Source organism: Corvus cornix, chromosome 2, assembly GCF_000738735.6.
Source record: "Corvus cornix cornix isolate S_Up_H32 chromosome 2, ASM73873v5, whole genome shotgun sequence".
NCBI classification, from domain to species: Eukaryota; Metazoa; Chordata; class Aves; order Passeriformes; family Corvidae; genus Corvus; species Corvus cornix.
This window is the reverse complement of record NC_046333.1, coordinates 56,111,840-56,134,102: the sequence shown is the minus strand read 5'-3', so window position 1 is coordinate 56,134,102 and position 22,263 is coordinate 56,111,840. Positions and strand designations below refer to the sequence as shown.

The window sequence follows — 22,263 nt, the reverse complement described above, 5'->3', positions numbered from 1 at the left end:
TGTCCCCACATTACCACAGTGTTCAACACCTTCATGCGCACTACAAGGAGTAGTGCTCAAGATCCAGATGGAGATGGCTGCCATTACAGAAAAAAAACCCCTAATTTGTTCAGAATTAAAGAAAAAAACCAGAATCCTCTTCTGGAGTAAGTGAATAATCAAGTAAAAGCCTCTTCCCATGGTAAGCCATTTTACGCCTTGCTTTTCATACAGTTGTGGCTGGCAGGTTTGCCAAAAATAAAGAGTTTGCTAAAAAGTCTGGGCCCTCTCTGAAATCCACTCGCACTTTCCAGCAAAATTCCCTTAAAATCAAACTCTTAGAAGATCTAGGAGATGAGCAACACCTACCTCTCCTTTTGCAATTACTCCTCAGGAATGGAAAAATGATTCCAAGGCAAGAGAGAAGCAAGCAAGACTGTTTCTATGCTTGAGTGGGTAGGACACCCACCTAGAATACGGTTCTGACTCTGTACCTGTACTCTTTCATTGCTAATGGTCTGATGAGATCTAGGTTTAACTGAGCATCTTCATTCTTACAGCAGCACAGTATGATTCAGCACTGCCAAACAGGCTTAATTTAACAGCTACAGATAGAAACATTACAGAAAAATCTCCTGCTATGTATACTTCTTTAGATGCTGAAAGCTTGCTCTCAAATTATTTGGATATAAAGAGCACTTAAAAAATTATTCGATTGTATAGAACAGTGTGTATGCTGTACTGACATAATCATAAAACCTGTTTCATGGACATAATCTAATAAAAAATATCTGATAATTCACTGTAGTTGGTGAAATTCTGGATGATATAGCTCATTGAGTCATGTACCTTTAGGTAACTGATTCAGACTCAGTGAAAAAAATCAATAGTAACTGAATCTTCATGCCAATTTACTCCAGCTCAGTAGAATAAATGAGTGGAAATGAAGTAATCCCTTGGATGAAATTCTTATTTGACAAATGTCTATATTCCAAAAGCACTTACTACTGGCAAACTTAGATATGTTACGAGAGAAGCTATGAATATGGAGAATATTTAAGTAAAAGAAGAAATACTCAGAGTTTTTCTTAGAGGTGCATCTGGACAGAATGCATTCAGTGCATCTATAAAAGGAAAGCAGAGCAAATTATGTATGCATTTCTGGAAGAAGTCACATGGTTTGACCATGCCAGACAGATGGTTCCTAAAACACTGCAAAACGAAGCATGCCATAAGCATAGGAAAGCAGCCAGGCAGGTCACATGCTGACACCAAGAGCTCTCTACTTGTCAAATCCTGGCTCTGTCTCTAGCAGTCAGCATACCATGGTGGCTGTGTCTCACCTGGACTCATTTATACAGGGCCAGCAGGTCAGGCAGAGCAAGCAAGCAAATGTAATGGCAGTGCCACAGGCCTTGTGCAAACAAAAGTTAGAAGCAATGCAACAACACGTGCTTTCATAGCACAAGGCGAACTCTGGCTTCAATTGAAGGAAGAAGGGACAGGAACTACTGTGACTTAGTGTGAGCTGTATCCTGCCAACACCAGCCCCCTGATGGCAAAGGTGGGCTCCAGCTACACATGGGTAACACGTGCTGCTCTGTGGCAGGTGGCACATGCACGCAGGAGAGGCTGTGGCCACCTCCCTTTCCTCACCAAGTTAGGACTCTATATCTAGGTCTTTGACATCTGCAACTACAGACAACGCACAGACTCCTAGACCACCTGGCAAGTTCTCTGCAGTGGTCTGAACCCTGCAGCGTAGGTAAGCTTTTCCACAGAGGCAGTGGGGAGCTGCCTTTGAGCACCATGACTCCCTTGGAGAAATTGTTTTCCAGAAATCTAAATATCAAACTTCTTCCTTTCTCATTGACATTTTGAGGTCCCCTCTCACAGCCAATTATTTACTTGGTACAAAGTAGTACAACATCTCAGAAAGCTGTTACATTTTGCTCTGCTATCCTTAGCTGTTTTAAAACTCCAGAGATTGAATGTTCCGTTAGGTCTGTCTGCTTTCCACTTCTCTCATGCACATTTATGGAGTTTTCTTAGGTGGAAAGAACATCTAACAGCCTTGGTGACCAATTACATATGGAGAAGTGCTAGTCTGAAGCTGTTGAAAAAGACGAGACAGATTTGTCCTATATACTTCTCAACTAGTACATACTGTCTTTATGACTGACCAATGGTAGTCAATTATTAGATTCCTTTTCTGGACAATCAAACACAGAAAACTCACTAAAGGCTGCCCAGATCAAAATGTCTGACTAGACACTTAATTTGGAAAAAAATCTTCCACACTTGGGAACTCAGCAACATGAATCACGGTTAAAGTCTAGTCTTTTTATCCCCTCTCCAGAGTGCACCAGTGTCCAGGGAAGAATCCCAGGAATTTAAATACCTTTTTGTAGCCATTTTCCTATGAAAGAGAAAAGTAAATAAAAACCATGTTTAGTTGTATTACGAGTCAAACGAAAGTACACAGAGCTTCCCTCGGCCAAACTCTAGGCAAAAAGCAAAGTCTCTCTCAGCCAAGTTCCTGCAGAGGGAAGCTGTGTGAAAGAGCCAGGAGACCCTTTCAAATGGAAAGTCTTTGGGCAGTGTACAGCTGGCTATCCCTCTTCAGGCTAGAGAGCAAGGGGCACGGATGACACTGCTCTGCTTCTCTCCTGTTCCCTGGCTGATGGAGTGACTGCCAGAAACAATCTGCAGCTGGGGGTCTCACCAAGGCAGCCCTCAGGCTGCTCTGGCTTATCACAGGCATGAACTTGTCTTTGAGATGCTCCAGAAGACACAAAGGTGGTGCACCTTCACAGCAACTGGCCAGCAGCTGTGCCTAGCACAGCTCAGATCCAGATGTTTCTGCTGCCAGCTGCATTTCCAAATATTCGTTACAAATGCTATAATGTTAATACCAAGGATTTACAAATACCTACATCATGACTGACATGTTGTGGTCTTTCTCTTAACCACGAGGTCATTTCCTCTGACCTCTGGCCAGACTAATTCAGATTGTCACAGACTGGAACGTTGCACCTCTGAGGAACATATATATTTTTAAGGACTATGTGTTCAGGGGGATTTCAGACTAGTGTTGTGCCACTTACAATGAAGAAGCTATGGGAGGCTTTCCAGGAGGAGACCTCTCTTGTCAGGTCCCATCTGGGCTTGAGCTGTGTGCAGCCACTGGCTGCCAGCCCAGAGCCACCGGGTCCCGGTCCCTTGGCCACTGCCTGGCCTGACACGACCCCCCACCTGAACCTAACAGTCAAACTAAACTTGGTCAGCTAACACCATTTCTGTGGGACTTTGTACCACTGCTTCGGGGTTCCCTTCTGGTTTTCTGTCATGGGTAGTGGCAGTTTTTGGTTTCTATGGTTTATCAACAGTTTCCCTTACCAACAGATCTATTCCTCTGACTGAAAGTCTGGCACAGTTGGAAGCTAGAAGGAAAACCACAAGTGAATGGCCTGGCATTACCACTCATCTCCAACCACAAACCGATACAGTTACTGGATTTGACTAACGGCTATCAATCACCCCAACTGCAGACGAACAGATATGAACTAGAAAAGGCTTGAGGGAAAATATGAACTAAAAAACAACATGGTATTTTACTTTTAATGAGGTGATGCTGTCTTGGAAATGCATTTATTTCATACTCGATAATTACAGCATTATTCTGTTTGCCCTTCTCTCCATTAAGGTGTGTTTGTCCTTTGCCTAAAGCCAATGGAAATTATGCCTTGGAGATCAGGTTAAACAGAAAACAATCCTCATTGTCCAACACACTGGAATAACAGGAACAAGTGCAGTCCTTTTATGTTAAGTTTCTTTAAGTGTGAAGCAGAGTGTTATTGTTGTTCCATCAGATCACTAAGGTCACTAAGCTAAGCCGTGGCTTGTGTCCATTCACCTTTAAAAATACTTGAAAAAAATTTTTGTAATAGGCTGGCCACTTATCTGGGGAGGAAGAAAAAATCTCATTTTATTACGTCTAGTTTGGAAAAACAATCAGCCTCCCACACACCCCTATGCACATGAATGGCAGAAGAATAAAGGATGAAAAGTGCAAAGCACAGAATTTTGAATGCTGACAAGATCTTTCTAAGGAACAAACCTTCTTCCAGTACAGTTGGTCTGGACTTTGGTGAACTTTTATGGCACTTGCAACTTAAATCATTCTTGTAACAAAACAAGATAATTTCCAAAAATGGCAAAAGAGACTCAGGCCAGAACTGTACAGTACTTTGGTTCAAAGGTTGCAAATAAAGCTGTGTAGCTTCTACAGTTCTAAGCTGCAACATCCACCATTGCTTCTTAAAACTAAAGACAAAACAGAAAAAATAAGTTGTTATTTTAGTTCTTTGTGCTACCAAGATCTAACTGTAAGCAAGCACACAAGTGAATGATTACACTTTGGAGCTCTTGGTCCACTAGATATCCTGGTTTCAGGTTCACTGGAAAACACCAGATAATGTGATTGCAAAGTCTGTGTTTAAATTGCTGCATGATAAAGAGAACAGTTCTCTCTTAAACCATACTTAAAATATTTGGCAGTTTATATAGAAAACGTAACTTATAAGCAGCATTCATAGCTGTACCTACTCAGTTGCATTTTGCCATGTCTCTACTGTGTTTGTTTTGTTATACCTTCCCTCCCAACATCCAGTTATACATCCTATTTTTTCTTTTGTTAACAGATTCCTGTGCTGCTGTCTCTAGTTCTCTCTTCTTTCCAACCTAAAGAAGACTGAGAATATATTACAGATCTTTTCTCTGCTTTTGAAAGACATTTCAGAAATGTGCTGAAAATAAGAGACCACAGCATGAGAAGGAAAAGTTAAGCTAAGAACTGAAAAGCAGTAGAAATTTTCCATATGGAGGAATACAGGATCTAGTAGGCAAAGCCAAATATTCCTACTGCTGCATAGCTACCATGCCCACTTAAAACAGCAAGAACTAAATGATCAGATACGCTGAAGCACAGGAAAATAACTGACAAGGAATGAAAATGAATCTGAAATGAGACTGTGTCATAGAAATATGCCTCACAGTTTATTGCATGGCAGTATTCATATTTTAGATGCTCCTTATTATCTTCAGAGCCTCTTTTCAGACTGTGCTCATGGTACTGTTCTTGTATGTGCAGAAAGGTAAAGTAAAACTGAAGTCTTCACTACTATCAATCAGAGTTGTCTTTCTTTCTCATGTTCAGTATGTCCAGGATTTCATCTGCAATATCCATACACACAGCAAGAAGTTAAAAACCCAGTCTGTTGACAATTCACAATGGTGTGCAAATAAAGCAAATTTTAAAAAGACAAGGAATATAATCCTTTGCTATAGAAATCAGACTAAGTTTATCCATTTCAGTTTCAGTTTCAGACAGTTCTGTTTATGGTGGTTTACATGAATATGTAGTCTTTCTGTTCTGCTCCCATCCAAACCCAAGTATCTGCAGCCACATCACTGATGCACTTGGGCTGTGGAAGGAATATGTCCTATACTTAGAAAAATAAGCTCTATATTCAACTGCAAAGTATTTGCTGATAATGTTTCAGTATATGATACTTTACTGTTGAGTACAGGCTTTAAACAAATGTTTCTGTGCTTCCAATGGCTTGGCTAATTGAATAATATTAATGGAAATAAAAATTTAAGTAATGACATACTGTTACTTAATTTGTAGTGAGGGTCATTTAGCACACATAAACAAAGCCCCCTGTCAGATATGCATTTGCAAAGTTACGTATTGATTATTCTTCAAGACCATTCAACAGCAAAGCAACTCATCATAAGGAATGACTAACCCAGGATATATCAGGAGAAGAGGACATAGTACTTCTAAATTTCCAAGCAGTTCTCTGCAATAGCAATATTTCTGTGAACAATTTCCCTCAAAGCCCACTGTCCTATTCAATCTCCAGATGAAGAACACACTCAGGCCATTGAGAACCCGTGGCTCTCTGTTGAACACACATTGCCAGATGTATACCTACTTTTTTTTTAAAAGTGCAACCTTAAAAGCCTGTATCTGTGAGAGATTAGCACCTACAGGAGGAGCTAATTCAGACCAAATGAGCACATGATGAAACTGATGCTAGTTAGGACAGACTCAAGGAAGAACTGGACTGCAGATCTCTTCGGAGAGAAAAGCCCGTCCTGTTCAAAGCACCACGGAACCTACAGGCTCTGTTACAAGTTATCACTTTGTTGCCTCTGGTAACAAATGGGAGTTGCACCTCCTTCTCTGGGTAAGGACAAGCATACAGTAGCTCACATACTCATGGCCTGACTTCCTTTGAAGCTACCTTGTTATGTGTGTATGTGTTTGTGTGTGTGGTATTTTAACAGACTGATGACAATAATCATACTTCCAGAGTAGCTTAAATTCATGCAAATTTAACTTACACACACTCTTTTGCCGGTGCTATGCAGCCTCATGGATGCCAGAAGAGAGACACTGTGAATTCCACCCTCCAGCCTCAGCTCTCAGCTGACAGTTCTTAATAGCTCCCACATACATTGCAACCCTTATTTTAAACGAAAGTCTCACAGTCCTGGGTTTATGTCACAGATGAGACAACTGAAAGCTTGTACAGCATCACTGAAAGACGTGCAAAGCATGGAAGCTGGGACACCACTATGCAACACCCTTCCTTCCTTGCTGGTTTGCAGCACTGTCTTTTACAGCGATCGCTTCAAGTGCTGTACTGTACACATTAACAGAAAATAGCTTTGCCACTCTTTGTGCCACCCTGTCACACTGACTTGTTTCTGAAGAGGTTACAACTCCTTTGAACTCAGGGTTAATTTCAGCAATGATTTCAGTGAAGCCAAGACTTTACCACATGATCCAGCTAAAGAGAGTTACTCTTTTTACTCAGTGGCAGAAGTTCAAACTTCCCTATCCAGCTTCAAGTTTTGGAGACAGCTTAAAAAAAGGTGTTCCTGTTACACTTGGCTATTTCTGTCTGCAATCACTTGAGCACCTTCATCCCACAAAGCATTAACTGAAATTTCAGCTGCAGAGCTGACTGCTCTTCCTCTGCTCACGAGTCAGGTAGAGGTAGAAGTGAAGGGCACATTCTGAGTGGGTTTCCCCTCTCAGAATCACAGGAACATCAGGGTTGGAGAAGACCTTAAAGATCATCAAATCCAACCATCAATTCAGCACCACCGCAATCGCTCCTATGCCATAGCCTCAAGTGCCACATCTGTCTCGAACACTTCCAGAGACAGTAACTCCACAATCTCCCTGGACAACTTATTCCAATGCCTGATCACTCCTACATTGAAATTTTTTTTTCTAATAGCTAATCTGAACCTTCCCTGGCTCAGCCTAAGGCCATTTCCTCTTGTCCTTTCAACTTGAGACATGGCAGAAGAGACTGACCCCCACCTCACTACAACCTCCTTTCAGGCAGTTGAAGAGAGCAATGAGGTCTCCCTGAGTCTCCTTTTCTCCAGACTAAACAATCCCAGTTCCCTCAGCTGCTTCTTATGGGACATGTTTTCTAGACTCTTCACCAGCTCCATTTCCCTTCTCTGGACACCCTCCAGCACCTCAATGTCCTTTTTGAAGTGAGGGAACTAGAACTGACCACAGCACTCAAGGTGCGATCTCACCAGTGCTGAGTACAGAGGGACAATCACTTCCCCAGTGCTGCTGGCCGCACTATTCTCATGGTCTCCTTCCACAGACCCATTCTACCACCTGGTTTTTATAGTCGACACAAGAAAGTACATGCAATGGACCTGATGATGGCACTTCAAACTGTACTAATAACCTATGGCTTGTTTGGAAAGGGGAATAAAGATTTACTATATTTTAGTGCTTTAGATGATCCACAATTACTCAATACCCTAAGACATTGTAGCTGAGTATGTGTACTGCTAGTTTATTTAAACCTGATGTTTTATGATTCTAGGCAGCCTGTAGGTCCCAAATCCAGTGTTCACGTCACCAGACAAGGCTCTAAGTTTTGATTTTATCACATCTGTGTACATTATCTAGAACAACGAAGTCCCAGGCTCGCATTTTTTCTACACACAAGAATGTAACTTCTCTAATCGAACACATTTATACCACTGACAGATGACTTACAATGCCAATAGCTTGTTTCCCTGTGTCTGCTGTTTGTGTCCACCAGGGAACTTGGCCCACCACAGGTATTTTAGTAGAGTCACACATCTCTTATCTGCTGTTACAATTTTCAAGCACAGTTGGTAATGCAATAACTGTCTCACATGTATTAGGAGTTGACAGAGTAGGCTGAAAAATGAGACAACTGCTAAAAACATGATTTAATACTTAAAATGAATAAATAATAACCTCATACTATTCGTGCCAATTTTGCGGCTTATGAATTTCTGGGACTGATGATTTTACCAACAGCAGGCTGATTAGAACACCATGGTGCTGGTGCATGAACAGTCTCAGTAAGAAACCCATGTGATCGGAATTAATCTCCCTCCTGGATAGATGAAGCTTGTTGCTCTGAGATAATACTGTTTTACTTTTGCTTTGGAGAGGTGGAAAAGGGTTTTGGGAGAGGAGTGTCTTTCCAGTTTTGGGTTTGAATTGGTGCCTGTAAACATGCAGGCATAACACTGGCCACCCTCTAGCGTATGACTTCTTCAGCTTGACCAGGCTGTGAATACAACAGAGGCTACAAAAATTCATAGTCTCTTCTGATGATTTTTAGCTCTGTATTTACTCCAAAGGGAGACAAACTCAGTTGCTTGTTTAATATTATAGTTAAATGTGCCTAGCTGGAATTGTTACATAGATAGCCTGACTCCTGAGTCCCACATGCACACCTACCAACCTCCTAGTCTGTGCAGGATTGAAATCATACAGGAGCGGGGTTTTGAAAACCGGGCATGTATAGATGCACTAGCCACGAAGCACCAAAACATTCTGACATTTCTCAAGACTAACTACTCAGAAGAGAAACCAAGATTGGTGATCCGAGTTCTCTTTTATAGAGCATTTCACCCAGCTCTGTATCTGGGATTCCAGTCTTTTTCCCCTTTCATCCTCATTCACCTGGATTAAGTATTACCTAACTGAAGCAAGAAGACAGACAGCCTTTTCTTCCCTAAAACACAGGTCATGGCTTCCTGCTTAGGACCCAACTACACTCCCTGAGCCAGCTGGAAGAGTTTTACGTATCCAGACAGAAGTGGATGCTACTTCCACTTTAGCCTTTCTCTTTAATGAGGTGTTCACTGAGTAGAAGGTACAAAGCCCTTTCCTACTGGTCTGGAAAATGCTCAGCCTCAAAGCATAACCTTTTTAAAAGCAATTAAAATCTTTATCTAAACATTTAAAAAAAGCCAAAGGATGTCCCCATGCCCTCAGGCCCCTGTCAATCCTGCCAGCTGTATCTCTGAAGGACTCTCTGATACGGTAGCAAGCCATAGCATACATTACAATTTTCCCCACTGGTCTTTACTATCCACGCACCAGAGTTTTTAAATCACAAAGAAAACAGGCACTATGACAAATATGTTTACACTTTCATTAGATAACGACACTCCATCCAAATGTCTAGAAGTCACTGCAAACTGTTTAATTAGACAGGAAATTTAAAAACTGGAGCTGTCATACAAGGAATTTTTCAAGTAATGCTTTATTTTGGGGGTGCTGTCATCAGCAGTGCACATGAACAGAGAAGACACACAGAGCAGAATAGTTTCTGTGTACATAACATACACCTGACTATTGAGCAGTTTATTGCTGATCTGTAAATAGAACAGGATCCTTGGGAATCCAACTGAGGGATTTTAGGATACAAACTCTATGCATTCATCTCTGCAGAAGCCTATAAATCCATACCGAATTAAAATGTGAGGTTTTAGAATAGCTGTGACTTTATACAAACCTCAGGTTGCGGGAGGAACAGAGATGAAAAGTGTCATTTTTTAGCTGAATCAGCCAAGATGAGAGAAATGTTCAAATTTACTCTAGGTGTATCTAGACAGAGATGTATTTATTTAATTTTTTGTGTCTAAGTCCTTTATACACTTCTGTATATACTTTCAGATCTACTTCTTAAACAAATACGTGGTTTGCATTTGTCTTAAGCTGTTTTAGGTTAAGGGTGATTTAAACTGAGGTGCCATCCACTTAAAAGACAGTGACGTGTAGCATATAGACTGGACCATTCATACAGAGTTCACTTTTCTCCTACGCTTATCGAGACTTAAAGCACCCTCACTATGTTTGTGACAGCCTACAAAACTATTCAAGCAAACTCAAACTGTCCAGTGTCTCCTTGACATGAACAGGATTGTGGTATGTTTTGTGATGCTGTGTAGTGTTTTATTTTGAAACCCATTCCAGTGAAGTCCCTGGGATATGAAAATGCCCAGAGGAGTCTCAGTATGTTTCTTAAAAATGACAGACCTTTCAGTTCTTTAAAAGAGAAAGCAAAAGAGAGTAGGAAAAGAAGGCAGAAAAGTACCCAGTAGGACAGCAAAATGAAAAGGTTGTTTTAATATCAAACCCATGTCTACCACACAAGTTTTAGCTGCATTCTCACACTCTTATCCTATCAACACCAGTGGAAATACAAATTGGTGATTACCCAAGGGCACTACCATTTCCCAGCAAAATTGCGATTGCATTTATTCAGTCTTTGGGATATAATCCACGGAGTTTGCAAAATTTTACATTTTATTGCTACCAAGGTCACAGTAACATGGGCTTTCTTTTGCAATCCACCAGAAGAATCCGAAAGACAACACAGATCATGCAGAGAGTATTGCAATGTTAACCCACGGAGACACCATCCAGTGCTGTTTGCTGTAGCTTTATGGAAAAGAGCCTTGCGAACAGTCTTCCAAATCATGCTTGTACACTGAAGCATGCAGTAGTCATATTGTTTGCAACAAAAGAACATAGTACATACAGACTTGGCAGATTCCTGACCTCTACAGTTTTTGACAGTCTCCCAAATATAAGACTGAGAATGTCAGACTGACCCTACATTTGGCAAGAAAAATAGAAGTCCTGGTTTTATTGAACTCTGGGTCAAATCAGATCTCATTTCTGTAAGAAAAAAATACTGATTTTCTAATATTAATGTAACATTCGCATTTGTATATAAGTAGAAAATTTAATTTACTGTGTGGATTTGGAGATTCAGCAAAACTCATACACCATTACAAGAAAAAATTAAATTAAATTGGTGGAGTTTGTATATGGCAGCATTTCTTATCTGTCAAAATGCTTCCAATTAAATGAGAAGAAAAAAAAGTTTTGAGCATGTAATAAAGTTCTGCATTTTTTGGCCTGTATCACTCTTACTGAAAATGAAAAAATGAAGTTGTTGACTCTGCTATTTGAATCAGAGAAACAAGCAGCAGCTTAATGCTATTGTGAATATGGGCTAAGGCTGAATCTTTAAAAGTTTGCAATGGAGAGTTTAAATGATATTCCTAAAATCCTCATTCTTTTCTTTCCTCTCATTTTCTGACTTCATTTCTGAGTCAGAGACAGAGAGGGTGGAGGATAGCTCTACCCAGGCCATTTGCCCAGGCAAGAAGCCCAAGAAAAATGATTTTTCCATATAACATTAATAAGTAGTAAAACCCCAAAGTTATTTTGCAAGACTTCAATTAGTATTTGAACTTACTGTATAAATTACACAGTTGTTTCTCAAGGCCCTTACAGTATTGCGTCTCCTTGTAAATTGTACTGATTTGGGGTTTTAGGCAGCCCAGAATATACTTTTCTTTCACATTTTCTTTCTGTATATCCTTTGGCTTCACCATGGGTGTTACAAAAAGCTATACAGTTTTTACATGCAGATCACCCAGGTGATGACAACACCCACTTTTTGCCTTTAGCTCAACCAAAATGCATGTGATTGGATTCGTATCAAGACAGATTTACCCTGTTAAAATTCTTGCAGGTTTGGTCCTCTCCACACCCTACACAGTACAACCTCCACATCAGTGTCTTTCCACAGGCAAAGACCAGTACTCAAGAGGAACTCTTGCATTCACAGCTCACCTGCATCCAGCTGTAATATTTTGTAGTTAGATAGTTCTGATTTCACAGAATCAGCTAAAAAAAAGCCATTTATCTGGGGGGCGGGGAGGGAGGGGGGACTTGACTACATTTAACATCTCTGTTACCCTAACCTCAGGCTACATAACTTATTCTTTAAGAATCCTACCTCTGTTTCCTACCTCTAGAAAACAACTTTACAGTGACTTCTTAGATCTCAAATATCCCAAGAGCAAACTGCAGGCAAACACCTGATGCTTCAATGCACAAACTGCAGAGCAAGAAGACTCTGCTCACCACAGTGCCCTGTCTTCCTCAGGCTAAATCCTTTCCAGAATCCAGCTTTACTCAAATTGATCAACAGCCTCTGTCACCCCGTTTTATCTGCATTTGGATTCAGATTCAACCAGAATACAATAATGCTCATGCAAGCTTTACCAAGAGCTGAGGCAGACTCCCATCAAAAGAGACTCCAAGAGCAACAAGTATGAATTTGCAATGGGCATTTATATTTTGCGCTGCAAATAAAATATCATACCAGGCCTTTCCAATATAAACTGATTCAGTGTATTGTAACAGGCATTATTGCACATTTTTTTAAATGAAAAGTGTGAAGAAAATAAAACTGCATTTCTTACTTTCGACGGAACATTTCTGCAAATATGCAGCCAACGCTCCAAAGATCAACTGCTGTTGCGTAACTGGACTGAAGCAAGACTTCAGGAGCTCTATACCACAAAGTAACAACCTGCAAAACAAAAAGGAACAGGAAAGAGAGTGCTTAGCAGAAGAATTACAACCTCCTAAGTGTTGTATGTACAGCGTCCACTTAGTTTAATCTATATTGTAAAAACTCACACATTAGGGCCAAGTGGTTTAGCCAGCACACAGAAAAGGATTCTGTATGGAAAATCTCGGTATCCATAGCTGCAGTGATGACGACTCAGAAAGTGAGACCATTTCTTGTCAAGAACATTGCAATTCAGGGTACAACAAATCTGTAGTTTCAGAGCACAGCATTGGTGTGACAGTCATAGTACCACACCACACTACCACCAACTCTTTGAAGCTTTTGCAGCTTACAGATCCCAAACACTTTCCAGTGGAGATTTGGACACTCCATAGGGCAAGTCAATTGAACAAGGCCTTGTTTTCTTAACTTTTGTGGATATAGATGTAGTCACCAGAGCCAAAGGGGAAACAAACAAGCCAGGGAATGCTGTGGGTTTATCCATAGGACAAATCAGAACTGTAGCATGTCTGTCCTCACCTCTTTATGGTTTTATGTACTGGTTTCTACAAAAGAAATGAGGTTAATTCAAGTGCATGGGCCAATTAGGGTAAACATGTCTGACCTGTGTCAAAAGTCCTCTCTGAAGAAACTGAAGAAATTAGAACTTTTTAAAAACAGTTGGATACAGACAAAGTCAAACCCTTCTCAAAGCTGCTCCTTACCAAAGGTATCATTGCTGTCTACTGTGGTTTCCTTGCACACAAAGGAACCCTAAACTGTCAGGTTTTAACTAAGCAACACAGCACAAGTATTCCTGGTGGATTCCTGACTTTTACAGTTGTGTGACTGTCTCTGCCCATGTGCTGCCGGTTAGACCAGCAGTTAACTTCTCTCACCCTGTATATTCAAATGACACACTCTTTCCCATGGACATATGCCATGGAAAGCTCCTGTTTTCAGGCTGTTCTTATCCTGGTAGTTATGTCACAACACGTTGTAGAGACCCAGTGGGAATTTTACTGGCACTACTCCATCGGTTTTGATAAGTCCTGCTCACTGGACCCACAGACATGGGACAGTTTATATTTATCCTTTTGTATCCCACAAGTAGACCAAACACAGATGAGGCTGGCTGTATCTTCAGGATATTTGCAGAAGAACACAATGAGCTTCTGCAGAGTCCTGTGTGAGCTACTATCTTTATAGAATATAATCTCAGAGCCACAGGAGTATTCTCCTCCTGAATACAGTTATAATCCAGTCATAACAACACATGACCATCAGCTAAGTGCCAGTATTTTCTTACTCTGTGCTACAATTTAAACCTCTGACAATTAATATGGGGCCTGGGAGGGTCTCTACAATTATTGTTTTTTTCTTCAACAAACATGAAGGTGGGAAATGTAACATGCAGGAGGAGCATGAACCAAATCAAAATTCTGAAACAAAAATGATAGAAACAAAGAAAATTGTAAGAATGAAAATAACTTTTTAAATTATGTTAACTAGGATAGTGAGTTCAGAATTTCAAGACCAACACAAAGAAATGTGTAATAATAGTGGGGTTTTTTATGATAACAATGTAATTGTCTTCTAAAGAAAAATAACAATGGAAGTAATCAGCCGAATTTGCTGGTCAAAGTCAGATGAAACAAAAGTAAATACAACATTTATTACTATCATTACATGCCCTGACAGCCTTCGGAACCACTGAATGGCTATTGATAGGAGGTTCATGGATATTTGCAAGAGTGGTTGTATTTGCTAACAGTTCTTTTAAACACTGATGTTTATATAGAAAATTTGCCTATGAAACAGTTCAATAACACAGTACAAAGTACTGCACTGGCAAGTTACACTTCCAGATACCCATTCACAGAAACAGATTCCACTTTTGTGGAAGTTGGGCATTACTTAGCTCCGTTTGTCTTGTTTCTGATTTGCTACCATACCAGTGATGCTTTTATGAAACACTTCTCTCTATAAAAACCAGAGAAGTTTCTTCAGAGATTAACTCCAAGGAAAGAAGACAAATATAACCAGAGGTCAGGGATCCTCTCTGGAGCTGCCCTGTCTTGAATCAGATAGAATTCCCCCTAAAACATGTTATTTTTCCTAATGCAGATACATCTCTCAAACTGAACTACGCTTTTATTATCGCAGTACATTTGTGGAAAAGCTTACTGAAGTAATATTGCTCTGAGAAATTAGATACAACAATTTCAACCCATTACTGTTTGTGAATGGCTGGGTGTAGTATCAGGAGAAGAGCTGTGTAATCTCTGATCTGTGGGAATACCACCAAACCTCATGATTCCTGGTTTGAGATCCACATGGCTGTTCTCACACAGAGCATAAGGATGATTTATTTTCCCCAATCCCACAAACCCTGCAACATTAGGGCTCTGCGCTCTCAAAGGCAAAGAACTGGGGGATGCATGGCTGTGGACCATATGCCCCAAACTGAAGTCCTTCCCAGATAAGTGTGGCACAGGACAGCTGCTCCTTTCCCGAGAGATGCACCATGGCTCATGCCCGTGTCCGTGCTTGCTCAGGGGAACAGTGCTGTTTTTAGACAGCTGCGGAAGCGTGCAGCACGGTGGCTGCTTCTCCCATGTGACCCCTTACTGGCACAGTTCCCCAACCATTTGCACCCAGCTATGCTCCATGCATGCATACACAGGGGACTGGGAGATATTACTTGAGTAATTTGCAAAGCTAAACCTGTAAAATAGAAGATTTCCAAAAGACTAACAGTTAAATTTCAGCTAATGCCTAATTGCCTTATAGTCAGAGAGGACAGAATCTGTGTTGAGCTGTTTTGATATGCTCTGTCATTCATGTGTCATTATAAAAGTGATGAAGTAACCTTTATGGTTTGTAATATACAAGTCTGTGTTTCAAAATGTGAACCTGAAAGGGATCAAACTGTACTAAATGTCAGTTCGCACACAAGTAATGCTACAGATGACTCCTTTTGTGGTCAGGGTCTTCTCCTGAAAAGCACAGGATGATGTATATGACACAGTGGTTTTGACAGTTTCACACTCTCTCTTACCATAGAAACCAAGAAAATATTTGTGGACATTCCATTAACATTTGTAGAGAAGTAGAAATGAAAATTATTCTGAACACAGGATATGGTGAGGCTGAACAAGCAGGTCATCACTTCCTCTTTAGCACAGTTCTGAGTGAAAAAAGGCTTTGCTTAGGTAAGCCACACCAGCAGGGAAACAAGGTCTCCCTGAGTGACAGTGCGCCAACAGAGCTGCTTGATGAAGTCCCATTTTTAGGATGAAAAAAGCAAGCAGCTGCATCAGTACATCTCACTTAAATCTCTCCTGAAAATCTGACATACATGAAATGCATGATTGCTCTGTAGGAAAAGGGTTCATGTTCATGTGCTGATGGAGATCTTAAATTGTGCAAGACTCCAAAATACTTTGGAGGTTGTAGACTTTAGTGACCATGTTGCATTTTAGTCCTCTCACCTAAGCAACTTTTCTCCACTGCCTCCTCCTTGCTTCTCCTCACCCTGGCTGGTCTCTTCAGCTCCTCTCTTACATCCACCAGGTTTCTCCCAGATGTCCCATGACCTCCTGGCTTCTTTCCCCTGCCTACCTCCGCATTCCTGCCACGCACACACCAGTGGTCCCCTGACAGCATCACCAAACATGCCTAATTCCCTGCTGCTCCTGTGCACACCTGGGTGGACACAGCCTGCTGCCCCGCTACATCCCATGTGTTCTGCTGTCCCTCACATTCCCCTTCAGCTTCTTTGTACCTCCAAGTTCCCTCAAATTTCACACCCTGTCCTCTCTTCTTCCAACTGCCTCCAAATGCTCCTGCGCAAAATGAGCTCCTTTCCCCCCCCCTTTAGCTTCTTACCCCACTCTGCCTGTCCTGAAGATACCCCGTAACATTTGTATTTAATAGATCAAGCCACATGTGAAAAGATTGAGAATATTCATACACTGGAAGAAGTAGATACCTAAAGAAGTAACTAAGTTCCTTTTCCAGTGCACATTCTATGTTTCTACTATCCAGATAAGACTGGATGGTATCAGGTAAGAAGGGTACCAGTAGCTGCAGACCACTACTTCTAACTATTTGAAAGTTAATAGATTTAGGCAGCACTTCAGGATGAAAAGAAATTACATGTATATGAGAGGCAGTATAAAGGAAAAGAACATCTGCAAAAGTCTACTGAGGCTGTGTCTGACCCTCTAAAGAAGGAAATGTGCTCAGGGAGAAGCAGGAGGAGAGCTTCATTTAGAGTCAGATAAAGAAAGAGAACTTCATTTTGAAATAAAGCTTTCTGCCTTACTACACCTGACAGATGTGGCTATCCAGCACCCTCTAGCCCAAGGAGTTTCAATCCTTCACTTCATGGTACCAGTTTGTGATGAAAAATCAAATTAGTGGGAAATGTCTACTCACTGGCAACGTGAACAGAAGATCTAGGCATTGTGTCAGTCTCATATAATTTCTGTTTACTCTACAGAACATATTTTCATTTTTGTATAACTGTTTTAATTTAAACGGATCTTCACAATATACAGCCCTTTCCAAATACAGTTGCTGTCTGAATAGCATTCAGTTTGAAAAAGACAAACAGTGGTTTAGGGATGGGGTTGAGTAACACAGACACAAAACACTACATTTCAGTTTGCCACAGACTTTAAGTACAGACCAATGCCCAGTTGCACGGCTGCACGAACAAAGCAGGGATCAGACTGTAACACAGCAGCTATGTCTGTGCTAGGAAACTAAATGGGACAGGAAATGTTCCTTTGGCACTGAGACCAAAAAGTACAGAGTGGCTTATGTCCATATTATTAAATTCTCAGCCTCCCAAAAAAGGTGACCGCATGCAAACTGCTTATTGGGAATGGTCTTTGGTCCATGCTTAACTGCCAGTGCCTAGGAACTGTCTGGGGAAGGGCTGGTTGGAATAATTCCTGCCAGGAACCATTCTAATAATTTAACAGTATAGACAATTGAGCTCCAGTACCCACGAATGTTTTCTGGCACTGTTTAATCTACCAGCCAGTGAGTCACACTGTGGCCCCAGGTCTTCCTTTCACTCCAGAAAGAAGGCATTTTGCTATGCTTCCCTCATCTCCCCTGATTCAGAGGTGGCTCCACAAGAGTGGAGGCGTGGGGGAGGCATGGCCTACTGCTCATCTCACCCAGGAACTGGTCTTACTTTGTCCTAAACATGTTGCACAGGTCAGATGAACACACACTTCATTTGATTACTATCAATGGGGAGCATCTGACTGGCCTACATGTAGACATCTTCCTTTTAGATATCCAAAGCTGGATGAGACAAATTCTATTCTAATTAGTTCTGAAGTGGCTTGGAGGAGGCCCGTAAAACCTTTTAAAACACTAACTTTAATAGAAATCATGCCACAAAAGAAATTAGCAGGATGCTTAAATTCATATGAAGCATCCTTGAATCCAAGTAAAATTCTTCTTGTAAATATTTTGCTTTTGTGCCTGTGGTTTCTTCTGTGCTATTTTTGTACTGATTTTGTTAATTGTATTGACCATTAGATGCTGGACTGTTTTGTTACTTAAAGCATTTAAATCTCATGAAAGATTATTTGTAGATTTTTTTTTTAATGTTCCTTACAGTGGTTCTTAAACTCGATTTTTTTGTTCAGTTTTCTCTAACAAGGCTTTCACATGATCTTCAGGACATCTTTTTGACTGTTTTTCATTTATTTTTGTCCTTTCTTTTTGAGTAAAATGAGGGAATATAGCTACAGAATGTATGGTGCAGTATGTAGAGTCAAGCTCTTCAGTGTCACTTCATGGTCTTCCAGTTTCACAGAACATCTCTTGTTTCAAACTGTTCACAAGGATTCAAAGTGGAATCTTGCCAGCTTCACTAAGAACCTACTACTTCATGGCTTGTTCTTCAGGTGTGGGACTCTGAAACAACCTAAAAAATTTTCTTCAAGTTTTGTAAAAAACTTCTTCTCAGCTGTATGACTAAGCTTGACATATTTGCCACAGATTAGTTGGAGAGGACAGAATTACAGACAGCATATTGATTGAAGCCTGGCTTCAATCCCCACTGCAGAGAGAGGCTCTCTCTGACTAATCCACCTCCCTCTCACTTGGTAGAAACACAGCTGAAAAGACTCCACAGAGACTCAAAAGAAGAAATGTAGTTTCTGAACTGAATTTGCTAAAACGGCTTGCTGGTCTGACAGTGTAATGTTGCTTAAAATGAAGTCAGTGTAATATTAAAAACTGCTTAGGAAAAGAAAGAATTTGTTTAATAAAGTTTCATCACCTTCAGTTTGGAGTATGGACCAATAACCAGGACTGAGCAGGGAAGAAGTGGCAAGCCAGAGGGCTGGTGACACTAGGTTGTGACATGATGGCATTTCTGCAAGATCATAGGCCCTACACTTGTCCTGTGTGCTGCTCTGAGTCCTCCTGACAGCCTAAGGAGGCCCCATTTCCCAGCCCTCTTGTGTAACAGATCCACTACCATGCCTTGCTCTGCTCCAGCAATGATGATATTCCCCACCTCCCCTTCAACTTCTGTGACCCCCAGGAACACTCCAAAGACCTTTGGAAGTGGGTCACATCTATGCTGCTTAGGGAAACGATTTTTGTGTGTGTTTTTGTGTGTGTCTGAGTCCCAGGAAATAAGGGAGGGGGTAGTCTGGGGTGTGCTGGAGGCAGGAGCAAGGAGGAAAGAGGTGAGGAAGAGAGGAGAGACAATGCCTCTGAAGGACCATGCATAACAATTCCAGCACAGGCAGAAAACATGTTCAAAACCCACCTGTCCCACAGGCGTAATGAGGCCAAGATAGGGCATTTTAGCATGTGCTAAATTTTAGCTTTTGTACAATGATGTGTTTTTCATCTCTGGTTTGGAAAAGGGGTGTGTCTGCATTACTTGCTGGCAACTGTCTTACTGTGTTTTCCTACCACTATCCTTAGAGCATTCACTGAGCATTCTGCACTTATAAAGCAAACCTAGGAGTCTCTTTAATCTGTCTCTGAAGACCTATTATTATTCCTAACTGTGATAGAGAAGGTAATAATCACTACATTATATTATGTGCTTTAGTTTCCAGGGATAATATCTGTCTGAACAATTAGATTTGTTTAATCTCTCTTTTAAGTAGTGGTTCTTCCACTATTATGTAACTGTTTTCAGTTCCATCACAGAGATAGGTATGGCTGGAGAGAATGTTTCTCTCTAAGAGAATGATGATTATAGTTTGTCTGTTTATAGAAACATTAAAATAGTTTCCCTTTTAAAGTAAGTGTGTATCAAACTACTCTGGTGGCTTTTAAAAAGCACTTTACTTCTTGACGAAGGATTTAGCATACAAAACATGAAATCCTTTCTAGTGCTATGGGTCTCATGAAGTGCACATGGTAATACCAATTTTATCTCTTTATTCATATTTGTCTCTATTTTGGGCACAAGCCTGATGAATTGCTTTATGAAAAGTGGAATGAATGTTGTTATCATACCATGAGTTAAATCATCAAGCAAAAGATTATTTATTTATAGAAGACACAAATCCTGATCACATGTACCACCCACTATCAAGTTGCTGTTTTAGAATGGGATCTCCTGTTTTTGATGCTAAAACATTTGTGCTTTGAAGGAAATATGGTTTAGCATCTACTGTGAGCTAACATGACAAATAAAGAAGCAATTCATTTCTTAGACACAAAATTAACGAGAATTTTCCTTCTTTTATTTCTAGGAAGAATCACATCACCCAGTGTGACAGTGCTGCTGAAGAGCATTTCTAGGTACATCCGCTGTCAGGAAGTGTGAATGTGTATGTTTGCACATCATGTGTGTAGCTGAAGATACTTTACCTACATTCAGTGGGTTTTACCTTAAAAGTCTCTGTGCACTAAAGAACTGTAGGGGACAGCTACTAGAAAGGAAAACTGGCTCTTAACATGAGGTAGTATTTCAACCACTAGTGATTCAGACCTCACCTCAAAACTCATACAAGGAAATATATTTCTACTAAGCAGAGTATTTCATAGAATTCTCTACAGACACGATAAAGAGAACATTTCTGAAAGACTACCTGAGACTTCAGGTGAAAAGTGTTTTATCTTTATACAAAAAGAAAGGGGAAAAAATAGTGTCAGCAACACTACCCTACCTGATCCAGACCCCACAAAATTCAGACTTGCCAGGTCATCTTGTGCATTTTAAACCATTGAAACCATGATGCTCTGAGCTGCAGTGTAGCCTTCTACGGAACATGGGACAGCTCAATTTTTTACAGAAATGGTCAGCTTTGCATGCAATGAGGCTTGTGCTCATATTGCAATGTATTTACAGATAGAGATACTTAGCAACACTGAGAGTGACAGACTTTAAACAGGTAGCCATTCTTCAATCATGCTTCAAGACTCAGTAATCAAATCTGTAGACCGAAACAGCAAATTCTAATATCTATCTAAGAACTAAAAAACCCACAGGCAGAAAGAAATAAACATCACTGTCTTCTTATGCAGATCAAGTCAAACACGTACTGTAAGGAAGAAGACAATTCCTTCCACAATTCCAAATGAAACTAGAGCTAAAAAACCCTAAAAAAACCTAAAAGGTGGCAGCCTGAGACTGTGTCTTGCAATACAGATCTTGTTCTGGCTGCAGCAGCTTGGCTTGTTTCCACTTGCTCAGTCACCTGTTGGCATCAGCCAGCTGAGGAAACAGCCCTAACTTCTAGTACCAGATCTTGGGCTTTGTTTCAGGTGCTTTTCTCTGCTCTACATTTTTAGGCCACAAAACCAACTCATCTAGCACCCTGCATATTCCCACCTTTTTTAGAGTCTCTCACATCACTTTTGCCCTGTGCCTGGGAGCAGAAGAACATGTAGCTCTAACCTGTGCCAAGGACCAAACTGTGGTCATCTCCATGCCAAGATCCCCCAAAGCTGCCCTTGTGACTGCCTGGTCTTTTCTTGGCTTCATCAGACTAGAGAATCTGAGCCCTACCACTTACAGTTTGACTTGATAATGAAGACCAGCTTTCCACTGCTACCAGAAAACCAGAGTCTGGTCAATAGAAAAAAGTGTTCCCACTTCCTGGGGTGCTGTGTTGGACTCCAGTCCTGAACATAAAAAGCCTAAATGAAGCAAAACCATGAAGGCCACCACAGACCTCTCTCCCATGGAACTTGGGCCCACTTCTGTCAAACCATCTTTAACAAAAGGAGGAAATGCACAGAGAAACCATAAAGAATGGATTAAACTGGGCCAGTTCTCTAGGTGAGAGGCTTTACTGCAGACAGCTTGGGAGTCCAGACAGCAGAAACTTGATGCAAACAAATTCTACAAGATACTGTTTTCATTCAGTTGAGAATGAAACTTAGAAACTAATGTTGTGCCTGGAGGCAAAGTACCAATTTCACTGAGAGCATGGTACAGTAGATAAAAGCGACATCTGTCAGTGATGGTCATGTGAAGCAATAGCTTAGAGTAAAAGCTCCTATATTACAGCAGAACTCAAAG

General features: G+C 40.8%; 1 protein-coding gene across 6 annotated transcripts in view; it reads right to left on the bottom strand.

Moving 5' to 3' along the window:
• The window catches only part of CDK6 (cyclin dependent kinase 6), a 139,425-nt gene that overhangs the window by 30,511 nt on the left and 86,651 nt on the right, over positions 1-22,263 (bottom strand). For all 6 annotated transcript variants that reach the window (XR_005601625.1, XM_039550162.1, XM_039550161.1 and 3 more), the window contains exon 5: positions 12,643-12,752. Coding sequence is in view for 5 of the 6 variants with exons in the window: in XM_039550162.1 (XP_039406096.1) it covers positions 12,643-12,752 (110 nt within the window). In the remaining variant the exon portion in view is untranslated. The remainder of the gene's footprint in view (positions 1-12,642; positions 12,753-22,263) is intronic.